This window comes from Suncus etruscus, chromosome 20, assembly GCF_024139225.1.
Source record: "Suncus etruscus isolate mSunEtr1 chromosome 20, mSunEtr1.pri.cur, whole genome shotgun sequence".
Lineage (NCBI taxonomy): Eukaryota > Metazoa > Chordata > Mammalia > Eulipotyphla > Soricidae > Suncus > Suncus etruscus.
Window position 1 is genome coordinate 30,003,988 of NC_064867.1, and position 22,456 is coordinate 30,026,443.

The window sequence follows — 22,456 nt, forward strand, 5'->3', positions numbered from 1 at the left end:
AGGGGCTCCTGCCCCCTCCATGACCTGGGCCCTCTGCCCCACCCTAGTCATGGGCACCTTAAACCCTTCCTGTGTTGTTAAGAGCTGCAGGACTGAGGCCCAGTCTCCTATTTGCCATTGAGCCCCCCACAAGTCTTCCTTGACAGAACTTATTTTTAAGTTCTATTGGATAATGTACTATTGGATATCCAGTATTATTGGATAATGTATCTATGAAATCTTGAAGATGGTTATTTTGGGGACCCACCAACATTGCTAGGGTGCTCTGGGATCACTCCTAATGGTGCTTGGAGGACCTTGCAGGGCCTCCCATGGAAATCAGCTCTCAGCATGCTGTATCTCTCCATCTTCCTCCTGTGAAATGAGACCAGGTCTTTCTCGTGCCTTACTGTGAGCTCCTGAACCTGGTACTCACTATATTTAGGGAAAGCAACAGGGCTTTTGCTGACCATGTAAGTCCTCCCTCTCTTCTGGAACTAGTTCAAGGCCAGCCTCCATCAGGAAACCTGCTGTGATCCCTCCTTTTGGCATTCCCTTAGGCTTCTGGGGCCTGAGAAGTCTGCCTAGTAAAGGTGTAGCCTGAGAGTCTGAGATGCTTCTAAGAAAGCATCTTGTAGGAAGTAAGGAAAGTTCTGGAAGAATGGAGAAGCCGGATACCTGGCAAGGGATACCGGGTAGGGCAGGGAAGAGGGCACTAGTGCTCAGAGGGCAGCAGCAGGCATGGGCTGACCTAGCAATCCCAGGGCTTGAGTGACCTCTGGAGGGCACCGGATCTGGGAACAACCCAAGGAAAGGGTGCCAGTCAGGCTCTATAGTGGGTACTTCTGGGCACAGGCTCCTGCAGCTCAAAAGGAACCAACTAGGCCTCTGAGTTTCAAAGATGTGCAGTGGTAGATGGGTTGCTCCGAGAGCTCGTCTGATGGCAGCAGGGTGGTTTCTAGAACTGGTCTGATGAAAAGTTTGGGATGTTTCTATTCCCCAGTGGTCTGTGGTGGAAGCTGATCTCTGGTGGGGGGCTGGTCCATGGAAGAAGTGGTTCTATGGTGGAGGCTGTCTGTGGGAGAGACTGGTCTGTGGTAGAAGCTGGTCTGTGGTGAAGGCTGGATGGTGGTAGAGGTTAGATTATGATGAAGTCTGACTACAGAACTGGCCTGATAATTTGAGACACCGCAGAGCCTGCTGGGTGGTGTCTAGACCATGGGCACTCATGGAGTCTCAGCAAGATAGCAGGAGGGAATTGGGGAGTGCAGGCGCTGCAGAGGCGGGTGCCAGCGGCTCTCCCTGGAAAAGTTCACAGTCAGCCAGGGCTTGGTGTAGGGCATCCAGGGTAGCCACAGGCCCAGCTGTCCCCTCTGGAAAGACAACAGAGGTAGGGTCAGTCTGTTTGTGTGTCTTGCCCTCCTCCCTGGCCTCCCAACTCTGCCCACCTCAGCCCTCTTAAGTCTCCAGGGAGGATCCCTGTGCTCTGGGCCCCTATGGTGCCTGAGCCCTGCCTGGATGCCTATGAGGGACCCAGAGGTCAGCACTGGGCCTGGTTATCTTCCTCACAATGGAGGTGAAGAGCCCAAATGTTTCTGCTTTCCTGGGATGTGCCAAGAGGCCATGCAATGCTGCAGAGGGAGGTGCCCAAGCCCAGGAATGCCAGCTCCATCTCTGCACCATGGTCTCCTGGTTTGTGAGTGGAGACACTCAGGCATTTTCTCCCCAGACTGCCATGAAGACTCAGATGAATGTGCTCACATATGAAGTCCATCTAGTGCCTGGCCACAGAGAGCAGGTCTAAAGTTCAGGCTCTGTTTGGGATCCCCATGTCTGGCTCACCTTCCGATCCTTTGTTTTGTTTTGTTTGGTTTTTGTTTGGTTTGCCTTTTGGGTCACATCCAGCAGTGCTCTGGGGTTACTCCTGGCTCTGCACTCAGAAATCGCTCTTGGCAGGCACAGGGGACCATACAGGATGCCGGGATTCGCACCACCATCTGTTCTGGATCGGCCGCGTGCAAGGCGAACACCCTACCACTGTGCTATCTCTCCAACCTCCTCCCCGATCACTTCTGCGCCCCCGGCTCTCACCAAAGCAACTTCACATCTGGCAAGTGCCAGGTGGGAACAAGTGATGGCATTTTGGGGACAGAGAGTGCTGAGTCTAAGCAGAAGCCGGCTCTCCCAATCAGCAGATCCTCTAGGCACTAACCAAGCTCCGAAAAAGAGGGGGCACCCCTACCTTCTGTGAGGGGCACACAGGCATCCAATGCAGTCAGCAGAATCTTTCCTAGGGCTCTTCTCGAGATATTCTGAAAGAGAAAGAGGCTGACAACAGCTGCGGCCAACTTAGCAGGCAGGATTTGGGGGTGCCTACGGGCTCCTGTGCAGTTCTGGGGGGGCAGATAGAGGTTCTCACCTTAACCCCTCCTAGCCACTCCCTCTAGTCTGACCACACTGCCAGGAGCTATCTCAGAGACCCACGAGTGGCTGGAGCCAGATGTGGTCCAGACCATTAAGAACCCCAAGTGGGGGGCCGGTGTGGTGGCGCTAGAGGTAAGGTGCCTGCCTTGCCTGCGCTAGCCTAGGACAGACCGCGGTTTGATCCCCCGGTGTCCCATATGGTCCCCCAAGCCAGGAGCGATTTCTGAGCGCATAGCCAGGAGTAACCCCTGAACATTACCGGTGTGCCCCTCCCAAAAAAAAAACCCAAGTGGACAGATGGTTCTTGTAGTAATGGGCATTTAGGAATGGAAGATGAGCACTTTATTCTGTGGTGATTTATTTATTTATTTTGGTTTTTGGGTCACACCCGGCGGTGCTCAGGAGTTACTCCTGGCTCTGTGCTCAGAAATCGCTCCTGGCAGGCATGGGGGGCCATATGGGATGCTGGGATTTGAATCACCATCTGTCCTGGATCAGCTGCATGCAAGGAAAATGCCCTACCGCTGTGCTATCTCTCCGGCCCCCTCTGTGTTGGTTTAAACTCATGAACAAGAGCCATATGGAGAGAGCGAGAAACCAGAGAGCTGGCACTGCTTGGCTGCACTGTCTGGGCTGATGCCAGCTGAGACCCAAATCCGCCCCTTATTGCTGCCACCCAAGGCCATGTCTGCTTTAGACTGGGGCACTGTGTCCTTAGCAGCCAGAACCCACTTCAGATGCCTTTGGCCCTAGCTTCAACCCCTCCTTCCCTCCGAGTGGCTGTCCAACAGCTCCTGGTCCAGCTCCAGTTTCTTTTTATTGGTGGTGGTGGTGGTGGTGTGTATACCCATCAATGACTTATCCTGGCTCTGTGCTCAGGGATTATTACTCCTGGTGGGTTTAGGGGACCATATGGGGTACCGGGAATCAAATCTGGGTGAACCACATGCAAGGCAAACTCCCTCCCCACTATACTCTAGCAGCCCCCTCTGCGCCCTGACTCCTAAAAATGGTTTCTGCTGCTGTTCAGTATAGTTGATTTCTGGTTTCCAGTTTAGGCTGCCTCGCCATGAAATCTCAGGCCTTGCTGCTCCTTCCCCTTGGGTATTCTTAGGCCATAAACAGCGACACACTGTTACTTAGTGCTTTCTTTCTTTTTTTTCCTAATCTCTATGCTCTTTTCTTTTCATAACACCTTTTATTATTATTATTATTATTAATTATTTGTTTTTGGGTCACACCTGGCGGCGCTCAGGGGTTCCTCCTGGCTCTACGCTCAGAAATCGCTCCTGGCAGGCTCTGGGGACCATATGGGATGCCAGGATTCGAAGCAATGTCCTTCTGCATGCAAGGCAAATGACTACCTCCATGCTATCTCTCCAGCCCCTTCATAACACCTTTTGATCACACTCAGCAAATGCTTGTGGCTCCTCCTGGTTCAGGGGTACCAAGGATGGAATACGGGGCTCCAGCCTTTATTTATTTATTTATTTATTTATTTATTTATTTATTTATTTATTTATTTATTTTGGTTTTGGGGCCACACCCGGCAGTGCTGAGGGGTCACTCCTGGCTGTCTGCTCAGAAATAGCTCCTGGTAGGCACAGGGGACCATATGGGACACGGGGATTCGAACCAACCACCTTTGGTCCTGGATCGGCTGCTAGCAAGGTGAACGCCGCTGTGCTATCTCTCCGGGCCCCAGCCTTTAGCATCATCTCCCTGACCTTCTTTCCTTGCTTTTGAAGTGCTGGTGTCAAACCAGGGCCTCCCTTTCCCCTGCCTCTGAATTAGGCTTCCAGGCCCCACACCTGGCCTGCCTCCCCTGCCAGGGACCTACCAGGTCCCGCAGCCGCTGCAACAGCCGCAGCACGTCCACCAGCTTCTCCTCCAGCAGGGACAACCGCACCCGTTCCGTCTCCACCATCTGCAGCTCCAGCTGCAGCCGCTCGATCTCCTCTGTCTGCTGCCTCAGCAGCTCAGCCTACAAGCACCAGCGGGAGCTCAGAGGTGCAGGGGATGGAACCCAGGGCCTCAAGTGTGCTGTTCACCCATGCATGGCTCACCCCCGCCTCCTGCCTCCTTCTGGAGATTTTGGTGTGTATGATTGAGGCTACTCTAACCCCCTCCACCTCTAAACTTGTCGCTTTCCTTTTTTTTGGAGGGATATTGGGTCACACCCGGAGGCTCTCAGGAGTTACTCCTGGTTCTATGCTCAGAAATCTCTCCTGGCAGGCTTGGGGGACCATATGGGATGCTGGGGATCAAACCCGGGTTGGCCGCATGCAAGGCAAACATCCTACCTGCTGTGCTGTTGCTTTGATCCCATCTTTTTTATTTATTTATTTATTTATTTATTTATTTATTTATTTATTTATTTTTATTTGGTTCATACCCAGCGACGCTCAGAGATTATTCTTGGCTCTGTGCTGCCATATGGCTCGGGAGGCCATCTGGGATGCTGGGAATTGAACCACCATGTGTCCTAAATTGGCTGCGTGCAAGGCGGATGCTCTACCACTGTGCTATCTCTCTGGCCCCTTTATTTTATTTTATTATTATTATTATTATTATTATTATTATTTTATTTATTTTTTTTTTTTGGTCATACCCGGCAGCTCTCAGGGGTTACTCCTGGCTTTACGTTCAGAAATGGCTCCTGGCTCGGGGGACCATATGGGATGCCGGGATTTGAACCACCGCCCTTCTGCATGCAAGGCAAATGCCTTACCTCCATGCTACCTCTCCAGCCCCTATTTTATTTTTTGAGCAGTACATTCAGTTGTGCTCGGGGGACTATGCAGAGAGTGATGGGGTTGGAACCTGAGCCCATCCTCAGTCCAATGAGCTCCCTCTAACCCCGGGATTTCTGCAGCAGGCTACTGGGAGTCTGGAGCTACTTCCTGTCCTGGGGAAAATCTTGTGAAGTCATGAAGATGAGGCCCAGAGCAGGTGAATGGACACCACCTCAGGGAGCCCCTTAATCCTGCTGTGTTGAGGCTCATCTCTGGCTTCGTGTTCTCCTGTTTGTTTTGCACAAGCGTTTTGGGGGTGGGAGTTGGGGAGTGCATGAGGCTGCTCTTTGTGCTACTTGGGGCCAGGGTCACCCAGAAGTGCTCAGGTTGCAGAACCCTGGGGCTTCCTCTGTATGGCTCACACATGGCTTAGGCCTCCCAACACCATGTGCTGATTTCCTGTTCAGGGCTGGAGCCTGGGATCAAACCTTGACACCACAGGTCTCCCAGGCAGTGCTGGGTATACCCCGGGTGGCCCCAGGAGACCCACATCCCCTAACCCCTAAAAAATACTGCCCATTTAGGGACCTGACTAATTCCCTGTTTTATATTGAGGGTAATCTAAAAGAATCTTTAAATTTGCATAAAAATGTTCATTAGGGGGCCGGGCGGTGGCGCTGGAGGTAAGGTGCCTGCCTTGCCTGCGCTAACCTAGGACGGACCGCGGTTCGATCCCCCGGCGTCCCATATGGTCCCCCAAGAAGCCAGGAGCAACTTCTGAGCGCATAGCCAGGAGTAACTCCTGAGCCTCACAGGGTGTGGCCCAAAAACCAAAAAAAAAAAAAAAAAAATGTTCATTAGAGGCCAGAGAGATAGCACAGAGGTAGGGCATTTGCCTTGCACACAGTCGATTCAGGACGGATGGTGGTTCGAATCTTGGCATCCCCTATGGTCCCCAGAGCCTGCCAAGAGCAATTTCTGAGCACAGAGCCAGGAGTAACCCCTGAGCATCACCAGGTATGGCCCAAAACCAAAACCAAACAAAGAAATCAAAATCTTATTGAGTTTCTATAAAAAGCAGCCAGGTCTCCTCCCTGAGGATTGGGTCATCTCTGAATGGGGTCCCAGGTGGGGGGCTGGCCCAAGGCCTTCCAACAGTGGGGAAAGCTAGCTAGCATGGCCCAGTCTTCTAGCTGAGGCTCAGCTGACCTCCTCCCCGGGTGGTCGCATGGCTCTCCTGCCACAGGTCTCGCTCCCCAGCTGGTCTGCTAGCGCGGCCACACGGGCTTCCAGCTCTGCCTGCGTACAGGTGTCAGCGCCATCCATGAAGCAGGTCACTAGCTTCCGGGCCATCTGGTCATGGCATCTGCAGCAAAGGAGAACCCAGAGCAGTGGCTGCATTGAATCTCCTCATCCGGTGGCTGGGGCATGACATACACCCCTTCACTCAGAGCCTGCCTGGGTCACCCCACCTCCTTCCTATACTAGGTGGGCCTAAGATAGTGTCCATTCTCCAACCCCATGTGCCACAGACTTAGCACAGCTGGTCTCTCCTGGAACACGCTTCCCCCATGCTTCAACTGCTGCAAGTTGGCCCTTGGCCTGGGTCAGAGATCTCAGAACCTCTGCCAGATGCATCCACTTCCTCGGAGTGTGGCTGAGGGCCCACAACTGGCCTTGGGCCTCTGCAAGCTGAGAAACAGAGGACCAAGCAGTGGATGGGGGGATAATGGCAGTCAGGCCTGGATGGGGCTCACGTACCGGCTCCCACAGTTGGACATTTCGGCCAACAGCTTCCTGGTGGTGGCTGATGGTCTCTGCTCCTCTGGCCACTTCTCCACGGCTTCTTCCTCCTCATCAGAGGCCGCCTGCCCCTCCACGGAGCGGAAGAGCTGCTCATCCACCCCTGAAGAGGCACAGACTAGGGGAACACGGCAGGAGTCAAGAGCCCTTTCTTGGGCCTGGAGAGATAGCACAGTGGCGTTTGCCTTGCAAGCAGCCGATCCAGGACCAAAGGTGGTTGGTTCGAATCCCGGTGTCTCATATGGTCCCCTGTGCCTGCCAGGAGCTATTTCTGAGCAGACAGCTAGGAGTAACCCCTGAGCACCGCCGGGTGTGGCCCAAAAAAAAAACCAAAAAAACAAAAAAAAGAGCCCTTTCTTAGGGTCCACTTCCCTTTGCCCCTCTAGTGAGGCCAGGCCCCTCTCACCTGACCCACCCAGGAGCTGGACGACCCCTCGCACCCCATTTCTATCTGGAGACTTGGCCCAAGGTTCCCAGGAGGGGGATGCACCTCATTCTCTCATTCTCTTTCTGTCTTTCATTTGGGCCTGTCTGTGCCCCCCAAGATGGATCCAGTGGGGAAGTGGAGAATGTGGGGCTGGACTGTTTCAGAAGCAGTGGTGCCCCATTCCACAGGGCATGGGCACCCATGGCAAATCAATGTCTGCTTATTGGCAACTGCACCATTCACGCAGGGGAGGTTGAAGAAGGGGTGTTGCCATGAGACTCTCTGGACCTCCCAGCATGGCTAAAGTCGGGGTGCCGTCCAGTGTCCAGTGTCAGGCTCCATTCTCCATAGGGTGTCCTCGCCTCTCTGCTCTGCTACACCCTGGCCTGGGGACTGAGAATTAGGCCTAGCCACCAGGGAAGAGCTGTGGGCATGAGAGCATGTGGCCAGCAAGAGTGGGGGTGCCTTCTCAGAAGGAGAGTCTGAGACCTTCAGACTCTCAAAAGTGACAGGGCCATCACTTCCTCTTAACCCTTCTCAGCTCAAGGCCAGACACACAATGTCCTAACCAAGCTGCCCAATGAGAATCCTAGCTAAGAACTGGGATGGAGGGCTGGAGTGATAGCACAGCAGGAAGGGCATTTTCCTTGCATGTGGTCAACCTGGGTTGGCACCCTGGTATCCTATGAGGTCTTCTGAGCCTGCCAGGTGTAATTCTGAGTGCAGAGCCAGGAGAAACCCCTGAGCACCACCAGGTTTGGTCCAAAATCAAACACCAAAAACTCCAAAAGAACTGGGGTGGTCCAGGCAGACCTTGTAGTTCTTTTGTTTGTTTGTTTGTTTTTGGGCTACACCTGGCGGCATTTAGGGGTTACTCCTGGCTCTGTGCTCAGAAATCACTCCTGGCAGGGTCGGGAGACCATATAGGGTGTTGGGATTCAAACCACCAACTGTCCTGGGCCAGCCACATGCAAGGCAAGTGTCTTACCACTGTACTATCACTCCGGTCCCCAGACTGAGGTTTTGAGGCTCTAGGTGTCACCAGGCTGAAATGGGCTTTGGAACATGACACCCACGCGCACTGATATTGGACCCAGACACTCATCTTCCATCCAGGGCAGCAGAGCCGCATTGCAGTCCCAGAGCCCCTGGCTCGTGGGTCACCCCAAGCACTGGCCACTCAGTTTAATTTTAAAAATTAAATTTTGTTTTGGGCTACACTGGACAATGCTCAGGGGTTATTCCTGGCTCTGTACTCAAGAATTACTCCTGGGCCCGGAGAGATAGCACAGCGGCGTTTGCCTTGCAAGCAGCCAATCCAGGACCAAAAAGTGGTTGGTTTGAATCCCGGTGTCCCATATGGTCCCCCGTACCTGCCAGGAGCTATTTCTGAGCAGACAGCCAGGAGTAACCCCTGAGCACCGCCGGGTGTGGCCCAAAAACAAAACAAAACAAAACAAAAAAAAAAAAAGAATTACTCCTGTTAGTCCTCGGAGGATCATATGGAATGCTGGGGGTGGCACCTGGGCCAGCCAGGTGCAAAGCAAGTGCCCACTGGCTGTGCTGTCACTGGTCCCCTTTTAAAAACTTTTAAATTGGACCGGATCGAGAGTACAGCAGAAGGGCATTTGCCTTGCATGCGGCTGATCCAGGACAGACCTCAGTTCGATCTCTGGCATCCCATATGGTCCCCAAAAGCCAGGGGTGATTTCTAAGCTTATAGCCAATAGTAACCCCTGAGTATCACTGGGTGTGCCCTCCCTCAAAATAAAAACTTTTAAGTTGAATCACTATGAGATGAAAAATTGTTTGTGATTGAGTTTCAGCCATATATTGTTTCAACTCTGGCCTTCTTAGGAGTAACCCCCAGCCTTCACATCCTGATGATGGGGTGCTTATCCAGTCCATTCCTCCCAGACCCCTGGGAACCTTCTCCCCTATTTCAGCAGCCAGAGGTGCGGAATTCTGCCAGAGACCAGCCAAAGGAAGGAGGCCTGATGATAAATCAGTGACAGAGGGCCCGGAGAGATAGCACAGCGGCGTTTGCCTGGCAAGCAGCTGATCCAGGACCGAAAGTGGTTGGTTCAAATCCCGGTGTCCCATATGGTCCCCCGTGCCTGCCAGGAGTAACCCCTGAGCAATGCCGGGTGTGGCCCAAAAACAAAACAAAACAAAACAAAACAAAAAAAAACCAGTGACAGAGACACACCTGTGTCCAGGTTGCTGCTCTCGGAGCTGCTGTCTGACGGCCAGGTTCTTTCAAGAGGGGGTTCAGGGCTCCTGGGCCCCCCATCTGTAGTGACACCACTCTTGGTCTCTGATCCAGGGCAGGATGTTGGTGAGGATGAGCACTGGGCACTCTCCGACCTGTGGGCAGGGGAGACACAGGCTGAGAGAGCGGAGACTCTGGCCCCACCTTCCTGGCCCCTCACCCCTCAGTGGCCCACGTGGCAGGGTCTTCCATGGTTGGGGAGGCACAAATCGTTGTAATCTCCATCTCAGTGAGTGTGATTGAAGGTCCTTCTTCTGAGGAGCACTGGCACAAGCCTGTACTTCTGTCAGAGCAGGTGAGGGGACGTTCCTTCCTCCCTGCCTTTGGACATGTCCTATGAAGACTCAACATCTAGAGCCACAGCAGCCACTTTGTGACCATGGGGGTAGAACTGAGATCATCATGGGTAGTCGAGCACATTCTGGACCCCTTTTTGTTTTGGTGCTGAACCTAGTGGTGCTCATGGTTTTCTTCTGGTTCTGTGCTCAGGGATCACTTTTGGTGAAGTTTGGGGGACCCTAAGTGGTGCTGGGAATCGAACGTGGGTCAGCCATGCACCTGCTGTACTTTCTCTTTGACTCAGGCCTGGACCTCTGAGCTGCCAGAAATCAGTGTGCCTCCCCCCCCAAAATGAATTTATTGACTAGGGATGTAGTCCAAGTGGCAGAGCACACACCTTGCATTTGTGAGACCTTGAGTTTGATCCCCAGAACTGCATGGCCCCTGAGCACCATTGGCTAGGCCCTCTCTCCTAGCCCCCCCCCCCCCGAAAATATTTACAATGGATTTATCATCAGTTTATAATGCAGAATTTCTGGATTTGATGCATTTCACATCTTTTTTTTGTTTTTTGTTTTTTGGGCCACACCCGGCAGTGCTCAGGGGTTACTCCTGGCTGTCTGCTCAGAAATAGCTCCTGGCAGGCACTGGGACCATATGGGACACTGGGATTTGAACCAACCCCCTTTGGTCCTGGATCAGCAGCTTGCAAGACAAATGCAGCTGTGCTATCTCTCCGGGCCCTGCATTTCACATCTTTAAGCATATAAAACTCACAGCTGCCACCCAGCGGAGACATTTTGATGCGCGCCGAGCTAGACAATCAATTTTTCCAGGAGAAGCTTCTTCTCCCCCTAAATTACTTAACAGCTGCAGCAAACACAATAAGATGGAGGGACAGACTTGTTTGGGGTTTATCTAACACAGATTGCTTCAGTCATGCTGGATCCCCATATTCTCCAGATCCCTACTGCTTAGGCTTCCAGTATCAGCAATAATAAACATAGCCGGGGTCTTGCAGTCTATTTGCTAAGTGCCAGGCTCAGTGTGCAGGGTTTGGTGCATTTTCCCACAGCAATCCCAAGAGGAAAACAGTTTGCCGAGCAGGAAACAGAGGCATCGAGACCCAGAGTAACCCCGGCAAGCTGACATCGCTGGGAAATGGGGCAGCTGGGGCTCACCCTCCGGCTCCCAGCTGCACTCCGCCCTAATAGGCAGTAAGAGAATTTGGAAAGAGGCTCTGGAATGACCTGGCCCAGCTGTTGTGTCCTTAGGCAACTCCAAGTCACAGGCATGGAGAGGGAAAGAGGAGAAGGCGTCGGAAGAGCGGGACAGATGAGGGCACACTTTGGAATTTTCCAAGAAACACACACATAAAAAAAGCCGGCATCAGAAAAGCAACTTCCACAAGGCCATCTGGGGTGTCTTGGTCTCCACTAGCAACCAGGGCATGGCTGGCTCCTCTCTGAAAACTGCAGAAACCAAAATCTGTCTCAGGCAGCCACAAGTGCACCAGGTTCTCTTCCTCTAAAGGCCCAAAACACCCTGAAGAGCCTCCCTTATCCACTCCCCTCCTTAAAAGCACCATTTATTTTTTTGGTATTTTTGGGCCACACCTGGCACCACTCAGGGGCTCCTCCTGGCTCTATGCACTCAGAAACTGCTCCTGGCAGGCTCCGGGGACTATATGGAAGGCTGGGATTCGAACCACTGTCTATCCTGGATCAGCTACGTGCAAGGCAAACTCCCTACCACTGTGCTATCTCTCCGACCCCAAAAACGTTCTGTTTTGAGGACCAGCCCCTGGGCATGGGAGGTGGTGCGGTCACCCGGGTGGTTGGCAGAGTGGGGATCACAAGTTGGGCCTGCATGTCTAGGGTCTGTCCATCCATAGCCCAGCTCCCCCTTACTCAGCGATTGTGTTTGAGGGCATCACCTCAAACTCTGGAGTTACTGGTTTAATTTTGCAGCCTTTGACGCTCTCTGGAAGAGTTTGAATGGCTTGAATGGAAATTGGCCACACACTTTTCCTCAATGGACCGAGACCCATCACCAGAGCCATCACGAGAACTGTGTCGGATGGTTTGGGCCTAGAAATATTTTGGGGCATCACCATACCTGGTGTTGCTCAGGACTTACTCCTGAGTTCTGTACTCAGGGATCACTCCTGGCAGGCTCAGAGAGCCATATGGGGTTCTAAGGTATTAAACTTGTCAGCTACTTGCAAGGTAAGCACCCTACCTGCTATGTGATTACTTTGGGCTCCTAGAAATATATATATGTATATATATATATATATATATATATATATATATATATATGTTTTTGCTTTTTTGGGCATTACTTCTGGCTATGCGCTCAGAAATCCTGACTTGGGGGACCATATGGGTGCCAAGAGATCGAACTGTGGTTCATTCTAGGTTAGCTGTGTTCAAGGCAAAAGCCCTACCGCTTGTGCCATGGCTCTGGCTCCATTTTTTTTTATTTTTTTGAGGTGATGGGTTATGTCCGCCAATGCTCAGGGCTTTTTCTTCTGTCTCGGTGCTCAGGGATCACTCCTTGCTCAGGGGATCGTCTGGGATGCTGAGAACCACATTGGGGAACAGCCTCTTAGAAGCTGGACCTACTCCAGGCTTGGGTCTAAAAATCTTCCAGGAGTGAGTGGATGAAGCTGAGCAGTAGGTGAGGAAGGTCTGATGTGCTCAGAGTCAGTGGAGATTCTCGCTTCCTCCCATCACCTTCTGCTTTTTGGATTGTTCTGGAAAGCACTGAGAGGAAAGCACCAACTTCTGAGCCCTGCCAGTCAGGCTGACCTTCAGCTCGGGCAGCTGTCTGTGGCTTGCGGCCCTATTGTGGGGATCTGGCCAGCCTGCCTGCCCGGCCAGAGATGGCTCTGCTCACTCTCCTCTCAATACCAGGAGGGGATGTTCACTTTCCCCAGAGAAAGGCATTTTGGGGTACACGGGTCCTAATACACATTTCCTGAAGAAAATAGAATCCCCCATAGCAAAAAACTAAAAACCAAAAAACAACCCCGGAATGCCTGCAGGAATAAAAAGTAACTAGGAAAGGGCTGGAGTGCTGGTGCAACAGTTGGGCATCTGCCTTGCACGGGGCTAACCTAGGCTGGTCCACGGTTTGATCCCCCAGCATCCCATATGGTCCTCAAGCCAGGAGTGATTTCTGAGCACATAGCAAGGAGTAACCCTTGAGCGTCACCGGGTGTTACCCAAAAACAAAACAAAACAAAAAAAGGGCCAGAGAGATAGCATGGATGTAGGGCATTTGCCTTGCATACAGAAGGACGGTTCGAATCCCGGCATCCCATATGGTCTCCCGAGCCTGCCAGGAGCGATTTCTGAGTGCAGAGCCAGGAGTAACCCATGAGAGCTGCCAAGTGTGGCCCCCCCCCCCAATATTAACCAGGAAGGAGAAATGCAAAGTTAGTGAATTCGAGCCACATTTCCTGTCCACCCCTGACCATGTCTCTGCTTTGACACCAGTCACTCTTTTGTTCTTCCTCTGCCCAGAGGCGTGTCTGTGTCAGAGCAGGAGAGGAGAGAAGTGACAATGACAAGATCCTCTTGGCCCCCCACAACTAGCCTGTGACCCCACAGCTGCACCCCATCTTACTTCAGGGCCATACCATGGAGTGGGGTGCATCTGTAACCTCAAATCGGCCTGTTTCTCCTCAAGCATTTGAGTTCCCTGCTTACAGCTCCAGCCGGTTCTGGAGAAGGGTGGGCCCTGCTAGCTGCCCACTGCCCCCTCACACCCTTGCTTCCGGCTGGGCGTTTCCTCCTGCAGGCAATGTCTGTAGGAGCCATTGATGGCCTCTGCCTGTTGCTGGCCAGTGGTCACAGCTGGAATCCTGCCCACAGCTTGCATAATCTGACAAGGGCCAGATGTCCTTCTTTCTTCCTCTCTTTTGGCGATGTTCAGTGATTACTCCTGGCTATGTACTCAGAAATCGCTCCTAGCTTGGGAAATCATATGGGATGCCGATGATTGAATCCAGGTACATCCTGGGTCAACTGCATGCAAGGCAAGCTCCCTACCACTGTGTGATCACTCTGCCTCCAGAGCCTTCTCTTTTCAATATTATTTTTTTAGCCTGAGCTGTCCAATACAGCAGCCCCCACTGGCCCAAGGTAAATTTCAAAGTCTGTGGAAATGAAAGAAAGCAAAATGTCTATGGAATGCAATAAAACAAAGCAAAAGGCAGTTCCTTAGCTGTTCAAGGCCCATTTCAGTTGCTTAGCAGCCAAGCCCCTGTAGCCATGCTGTGACGTGTTGGCCAAAGCAACTCTGAACCATTCCTGTCATCATGGGTGGTTCCAGTGGATGCTGCAGACAACCAGGTTTTATTCAGCGTCATAGTGGGGAGCTCCCTTGGCCTGAAAGTCAAAGTCTCCCCTATAAGTAGTTAGTTGAACTCACTGGCATTGTGACAAGTGACAGATTTGATCTCCCTGAGCCTCCAACTTTGTTGTAGGCACGCACTGGATAGATTATTAGTGAGGATCTTGTCACGGCCCACAGACTGCTGGGAATCATTTGAACGGATCTCTGCTCATCAACACTGATGATGGGCCTGCCTAGACGTCTCCATCCCACACACATACAGGGCCCTGCGCCTCCTAGACCCATGTGTGGAAACCCAGGGGGCATAGATGAAGCATATGTGCTACATAGAAAGAGCTTGAGCGGTGACTTTAGCACTGTGAGAACAAAAGATCCAGCAAGATCCTTGTCCTTGTCCAGACTAACTGGAAGGGTAGATCATGAATGCCCAAAACACACAACAACAACAACAACAACAAATAGAAGAGAAAGGTGGGTTGGTTTGTGATCTGAGATAGGAGACAGCCCACCCCCAGATTCAAATGCAAAGCTCACAAGATGCCAAGAATTTGGAAAGTTTGATGACATCTAAGAGGACCTGAGACTGGCTGCTCTCTCTCTCTCTCTCTCTCTCTCTCTCTCTCTCTCTCTCTCTCTGGGGGGTGTCACATCCACATGCTAAGTAGTATTCAGGGCTTCCTTCTGACTCTGCACTCATAGGTCATTTATGGCAGTACTTGGGGGTGTACATAGGATGCTGGGAATTGAACCCCAGTCTGCCTCAAACAGAACAAGTGCCCAGCCCACTGTCCCACGCCCATCATACCAGGCTGATGTCTCTTGGCCAAATTTTCTGGGACCCTTATCCAGGTGTATATTCCAGGGAACTCCTGCCTATCTGCAAGTGGGGTGGGGAGTTGTCCCTCCAGACTGGGAGGAGGTAGACTCCCTTGGGTGCTGGGCAGGAGCTTTCCAGAGTGGCCAGCCAGGCAGGTTGTTTCCCGAGTGTGCAGAAGGAGGGTGGCGGTTTGTCATTGTGTGACACTTGAGAGGCCATCCAGGCAGGACCACCTGCTTTTATCTGCAGAGTTGGGTGGCCTGGTATGTGAGAGCCACAGAACTGGGGGTAGCCAGAGGGCACCTCAGGAAGAAGACTGCTCTGTAACCACAGGGTCTGCTGGTCTTGCTTTCCACCTGAGCCTTGTGTTTTAATGTGTCTATGGGCCCCCTGGGCCTCAGCCTCTTGGCTTATCAGCATTGGTGCCTCTCTGCAACCACAGACCCCTGGTTGTTGGGAATTGGAGGACCTCAAGCCCCTTCTGGATCTCAGATGTCTTTTGTGCTCTTTTTCTTGGAGAAGGGTTACAACCAGCAGTGCTCAGGGATTACTTCTGTCTCTGCACTCAAGAATCATTCCTGGCAGTGGACCATATGGGATGCCAGGCAACGGACCCGGTATGGCCATATACAAGATAAGAGCCCTCCCTGCTGCACTATTGCTCTGGCCCTCTCGCCTTTCTTGCCAGCGAAATATCTATCTTGTTGCAGTGTTCACCCCAGTTGATGCTGGTGTGAGAAGAATGTCTTGGAATGAATCCCCCAAATCCCACTTCCAAAGTCCTGCACACAATCAGGCCAGAGAGATAGCACAGTGGAAGGGCATTTGCCTTGCATGCTGCCAACCCAGGACTGAATTCCCGACATCTCATATGGTCCCCTGAGCTTGCCAAGGGCAATTTTTGAGCACAGAGCCAGAAGTAATCCCTGAGTGTCGATGGTGTGACCTAAAAACAAACAAACAAACAAACAAATAACCCCACAAATTCCTGCACACAATCAGGAGGCTGCCATTGGGGGGGACAGCATTACTGATCCCGAGCCCTAGGTGAGCCCCAGGTTTGCTTCGAGGCCCCTGGCAAGCAGGAGCTTCCTGGCTGATTCAGGAAAAGCCAGGAAGCTGACAGGGGAGGACCCGGCCCCCACAGGCTGGGAGATGCCCCAGGGATGTGGACAGCTGCCCTTGGCCTCTCCCCAACCCAACCCCAGCCAACAGGCCCCCCTCCCCCGGGATAGGAGGAATCTCAGCCTAACAACCACAAACACCCCACTTCTGCCAGCACCGGGATGAGCTTGGAAGCCCACGTTTCCCCTGAGCCTCCAGGCCTGGCCAACAATAGCCCAGTGAGAACTTCTGGCCCACGGAACCCTGAGATCATTGATGGGTGGTGTTTCAAGCCACCCAACTTGTGGTCATCTGTTATGGTTGCATCGAAACCAAACATAGCCACCAGTCACACCCCGTCTGCCTGTGCCAACAGAACCTCTGTCTTCCTACAGGATCTGTGTGACCTCACTGAGAGAGATTTGACTGGGCCAAGCAGCACATGAGGGTCCCTATTTTTCACATACCAACAGATGGGGGATATGACTGGTCACTGAGAGGTGAAGGAAAGGTGGCTAGGACAAGCTTTGAGAAAATGGCTGGAGTGATAGCATACAGCCAACCCTGACTTGAACCTTAGCACCACATACGGTTCCCCCAAGTACCACTAAGCACCACTGGATGTGGTCCAAATAGGAAAAAAGGGAAGAAAAATAATATGAAGAAGTGGTCGTTCTTTTTCTGTCTTGAGATGTGGCAGGGATGACTGAGGCCATCGCAGCTGTTTTGTGACTATGAGGACCCACCCTTGCCGACATGCCAGCAAGATCATGAGCTGAAGAGGGTGGAGAGCCGACTCCTCTGTGACATCAATGAGCTATGAAGAAAACGGCTGCTCCTGGCCCTGTCATTCATGTGGCATCACTCATACCCTCATGGGTTAAGCCTCTGCACTGGGGAGAGGTTTTCGTTATTTGCACCTTAAGCATTGTCTCTAGTTGAAGGTGGCTGGCACTGCTGGTGAATGCCCAACATGGAGTCTTGAACAGTGCCCAGAAACTTTGCTCTTTCTCTCTCTCTCTTTCTCTCTCTCTCTCTCTCTCTCTCTCTCTCTTCTCTCTCTTCTTTCTTTCTTTCTTTCTTTCTTTCTTTCTTTCTTTCTTTCTTTCTTTCTTTCTTTCTTTCTTTCTTTCTTTCTTTCTTTCTTTCTTTCTTTCTTTCTTTCTTTCTTTCTTTCTTTCTTTCTTTCTTTCTTTCTTTCTTTCTTTCTTTCTTTTCTTTCTCTCTTTCTTTCTCTCTTTCTTTCTCTCTTTCTTTCTCTCTTTCTCTCTCTCTTTCTTTTTTTTTTTTTTTTTTGGTTTTTGGGCCACACCCTGTGACGCTCAGGGGTTACTCCTGGCTATGCGCTCAGAAGTTGCTCCTGGCTTCTTGGGGGACCATATGGGACGCCGGGGGATCGAACCGCGGTCCATCCTAGGCTAGCGCAGGCAAGGCAGGTACCTTACCTCCAGCGCCACCGCCCAGCCCCCTCTCTCTCTTTCTCTCTCTCTTTCTCTCTCTCTCTCTTTCTCTCTCTCTCTCTTTCTCTTTCTTTATTTCTTTCTTTCTTTCTTTCTTCTTTCTTTTTCTTTCTTTCTTTCTTTCTTTCTCTCTTTCTTTATTTCTTTCGTCTTTCTCTTTCTTTCTTTCTTTCTTTCTTTCTTTCTTTCTTTCTTTCTTTCTTTCTTTCTTTCTTTCTTTTGTTTTTGGGTCACAGCCGGCAGTGCTCAGGGGTTACTCCTGGCTCTATGCTCAGAAATCTCTCCTGGCAGGCTCACGGGACCATATGGGATGCCGGGACTCGAACCACCATCCTTCTGCATGCAAGGCAAATGCCCTACCTCTGTGCTATTTCTCCGGCACCATGGCTCAGCTCTGTCCTTTGTCTGCACCGTCTCCCTCCTGCCTGAGCACCTGCATGTCAGGGTGGAGACCAGGGTTGGAAGGAGCTGGCCTGCTGCAGCTAAAGTGCATCTCCAGAGTTTTCTTCCAGGGCCTGGAGTGACAGCACAGTGGTAGGGCAATTGCCTTGCACACTGTCTACCCACAACAGATCCAGGTTCGATCCCTGGCATCCCATAGGGTTCCCCCCAGCCTGCCAGGAGCGATTTTTTTTGTTTGTTTTTTTTTGGGTCACACCCAGCAGCGCTCAGGGGTTACTCTTGGCTCTGTGCTCAGAAATCGCTCCTGGCAGACTTGAGGGACCATATGGGATGCTGGGATTTGAACCACTGTCCTTCTGCATGCAAGGCAAACATCTACCTCCATGCTATCTCTCCGCCCCCCCCCTTTTTTTGCCAGGAGCAACTTCTGAGCACAGAGCCAGGAGTAGCTCCTGAGCACCACTGGGTGTGCCCAAAAACAAACAAACAAACAAAAAACAAACCCCCCCCAAAATCCAGCTTGCTTTCAAGGAGGGGGTGACAGCTAGGATCTAGGGCTGCTTGGAGGGGAAGTCACAGACAGGCAGGGGACAACACATGGGGGAGGCACCGTCCACAGGTGCTCCCGGCCAAAAACAAAATCCAATGACCCAGACAAGACGGAACGGAACCAGTTTCTTTCCTGTTCGAACCCACTTCAGGAGGTACCACTTGCACCCTCGGGCACCTTTTAGGCTGCTTCTGCCCTCTGAGCCTGTTCAGCCTCCTTTGGTCCTTTGCTTTTTTATCATAATAAAATCTCCCCAGCTACAAAGCTGTAGTTCTCAGAACCTTCTGAATAGGCATCTATTTGCCTTGCATGCAGTTGATCCAGGTTCAGTCCCCACCATCCCATATGGAAGTAATTCCTGAGTGCAGAGCCAGGAATAAACTCTGAGCATCGCCAAGTGATAACAAAAAATTAAAAATAATGACATGTCTTTGGCTTTAGTCCTTCACTGCCATAGACTCCTGTCCCAGCCCCTCGGGACACAGTAGAACCCAAATCACAGAACCTGGCTCTTTTCTTTCTTTTTCTTTCTTTCTTTCTTTCTTTCTTTCTTTCTTTCTTTCTTTCTTTCTTTCTTTCTTTCTTTCTTTCTTTCTTTCTTTCTTTCTTTCTTTCTTTCTTTCTTTCTTTCTTTCTTTCTTTCTTTCTTTCTTTCTTTCTTTCTTCTTTCTTTCTTCTTTCTTTCTTTCTTTTCTTTCTTCCTTCCTTCCTTCCTCCTTCCTTCCTTCCTTCCTTCCTTCCTTCCTTCTTTCTTTCTTTCTTTCTTTCTTTCTTTCTTTCTTTCTTTCTTTCTTTCTTTCTTTCTCTTTCTTTCTCTTTCTTTTATCCTTCCTTTCTCTTTCTTTCTTTCTTTCTTTCTTTCTTTCTTTCTTTCTTTCTTTCTTTCTTTCTTTCTTTCTTTCTTTCTTTCTCTTTCTTTCTTTCTTTCTTTCTTTCTTTCTTTCTTTCTTTCTTTCTTTCTTTCTTTCTCTTTTATCCTTCCTTTCTTTCTCTCTCTCTCTCTTTCTTTCTTTCTTTCTTTCTTTCTTTCTTTCTTTCTTTCTTTCTTTCTTTCTTTCTTTCTTTCTTTCGTTCTTTCTTTCTTTCTTTCTTTCTTTCTTTCTTTCTTTCTTTCTTTCTTTCTTTCTTTCTTTCTTTCTTTCTTTCTTTCTTTCTTTCTTTCTTTCTTTCTTTCTTTCTTTCTTTCGTTCTTTCTTTCTTTCTTCTTTCTCTCTCTCTTTCTTTTTCTTTCTTTTTTTGGGGGGCACACCCTGTGATACTCAGGGGTTACTTCATAACTATGCACTCAGAAATTACTCCTGGCTGGGGGACCATATGGATGCCATGGGATCAAACTGCGGTTCGCCCTAGGTCAGTGCATGCAAGGCAAACGCCCTATCACTTGTGCCACCACTCTGGCCCCAGACCTGGATCTTTTTGGAACACACTGGCTTTGCTGTTCCTTCAATCCCATGAGTTTCTCTCCTGCATTTCAGCAAAACTGAGGAGCGGACAGGATACCCAGAGTCCAGTGGTGTGTTGTGTGGGGATGCTCTCAGGCTCCCCTGATCCACCCCATGGGCCCGAGGCTTACTTCCTCTGCCGTGTGGCATTTCCTGAGAGAAGCCTGTCAGGAAGCAGAGGGACGGCGCATGGAAACAAGAGAACAACAGTAGGAAGAAATGCAGAGAGGGACTTGGAGGAAGAGCTGAAAATAAACCCAGAGGCAAGTGGGGGGCCACCTAGGGGCTTCTGCCAGCCTGGGAACTGCTCTCTCGGACTCTCATCTCTGGTCCCTACTCTGGCCTGTGGCCGCTGGGGACATTAGAGGACTGGGATGGGGCACCATTCCACAAAGTCACATTTATCACTGAGAGGCCCCGTGGTCTGTTGACTCTGCTGTGTCCGTGTCACAGCTGTCATGCTGGTGCTGGAGAGGGAACACAGCAGGATATCCAGGATATCATGCCTGACCTCACAGGACTGACCGGCCCTGGGGGAGGTGGCCAGTCACAAAGTTGTCACAGACAGAAGAGGCAGGCCCAGAGCGCTAAGGGGGAAGGGGTCCCCTTATAGTGGGGGTATGGCCCAGACAGGAACGAAGGGTTCTGGCAGCAGCTATGGTGGGTCTGGTGGTCAATATGGGGTAAAGGGGAGCTGGAGCGGTGGCGCAAGTGGTAAGGAGTCTGCCTTACCCGTGCTAGCCTAGGACAGACCACAGTTCAATCTCCCAGCGTCCCATATGGTCCCATATGGTCCCCCAAGCCAGGAAGAATTTCTGAGCCTAGAGCCAGAAGGAACCTTTGAGCATCATCAAGTGTGGCCCCCAAACCAAAAAAGAAATAAAAGGGGGGGGTGGTAAAGGGAAGCATTCACCTCTGATGGTCACAGAGAGGAGACGGGCTGCAAGGTTAGAAGTGTGTGGCAAGGGGCCAGGGAGATAGCACAGTGGTGTTTGCCTTGCAAACAGCAGACCCAGGACCTAAGGTGGTTGGTTCGAATCCCGGTGTCCCATATGGTCCCCCGTGCCTGCCAGGAGCTATTTCTGAGCAGATAACCAGGAGGAACTCCTGAGCGCCACCGGGTGTGGCCCCAAAACAAACAAACAAAAACAAAAAAACAAAAAAAGAAGTGTGTGTCAGGAAGACAGACCACCCTCCCTGCTGGAGCTGGGAGCCCCAATGCCATGCCAGGGGCTTGGCTGGGTGGTGGCACCCAATGGGGGGAGCTGGCAGCCTCGTGTGGGTTAAGACTCAGGTAGGTAAGTGGGGGCTGGGGCCTTAGTACATTGGGGAGGTCATTTGCCTTGCATATGGCTGACCCAGGTTTGATCCCTGGCATCCCATATGGTTTCCTGAGCACCAGTAGTAAGTCCTGAGTTCAGAATCAGGAATAAGCCCCGAACATCATCAGGTGGGGCCCATAGACAAAACAAACAAGACTCAGGAGGGCTTCTGGAGCCATTGGCTCTTTCCCTTGCCTACCCCTTGCCTGGGGTTAGCTTCCCTTTGCACAAATTCAATGAACCCAGATGAATTTGCTGCCATCTTTGCCTGAGCCCCATGTCCCACGTGACTGCTGCAGTTTTCTTGCAGGCCTCACCTTCCCTTCGTTCTGGTCTCACCACTGTCACTTACTTAGAGAGGCTCCTGGTTAAGGGCTATATGTGTCCCCCATGCATATGCTGAGCGTTTGGGGGCAGGGACTGTGCAAGAGAACAGGGACAACAGGAAGAAGAGAGGACAAGGATCCAGTGGAATAGGCTCCTCATATATGCTCACAAAGTCCCACCCTTGGTCCCCACCTTCTCAGAACTGGGAAACCATGAATATCTGGTTTAAGCCCCTGTCTTGCGCTGGGCACACAGCTAGACTCACTCCTACCCTCATGTCTGCTTTTATTAACTGCTAAAATATTTAGTGTGACAACTTCCACTGAGCAGATGAGCTAATTTCCTGACATCTCCCTGGAACTTTGCTTTATTTTCTTTTTGTTTATTGGTTTTTGGGCCACACTCAGTAACACTCAGGGATTATTCCTGGCTCTGCGGTCAGAAATCACTCCTGGCAAGCTTCGGGGATGCTGGGAATAGAACCCTGGTCCATCCTGAGTTGGCCGCATGCAAGGCAAACGCTCTACTGTTGTGCTATCTCTCCAGCTCCTCCCGAAACGTTGACTGTACCTGATTGTCCCTTCAGAATACAATGGGGACTGTGGTGTCTGTTCCCCTGGGTCCCTCAGAGCATCCAGCAGGGGTGTGCAGAGTACCTGCTGCTGAAGGTGTGTAGTGCTCTGAGCACTTCCCAGGGCTGGGCCTCCCCTCCTGGTGTCTCCTGTAGCCAAGTAGCAATTTGTCATGT

The 22,456-nt window shown here is 51.3% G+C and overlaps 1 protein-coding gene across 1 annotated transcript in view; it reads right to left on the bottom strand.

The window, feature by feature from the left end:
- Positions 1-800: 800 nt before the first annotated feature.
- EFCC1 (EF-hand and coiled-coil domain containing 1) overlaps positions 801-22,456 on the bottom strand; it is a 35,460-nt gene continuing 13,804 nt past the window's right edge. The window contains exons 3-8 of the mRNA XM_049766521.1: positions 9,578-9,735; positions 6,900-7,059; positions 6,348-6,504; positions 4,244-4,387; positions 2,222-2,291; positions 801-1,352 (exon numbers count right to left, since the gene is read on the bottom strand). Coding sequence (XP_049622478.1) covers positions 1,216-1,352; positions 2,222-2,291; positions 4,244-4,387; positions 6,348-6,504; positions 6,900-7,059; positions 9,578-9,735 — 826 coding nt within the window. The 3' untranslated portion in view covers positions 801-1,215. The remainder of the gene's footprint in view (positions 1,353-2,221; positions 2,292-4,243; positions 4,388-6,347; positions 6,505-6,899; positions 7,060-9,577; positions 9,736-22,456) is intronic.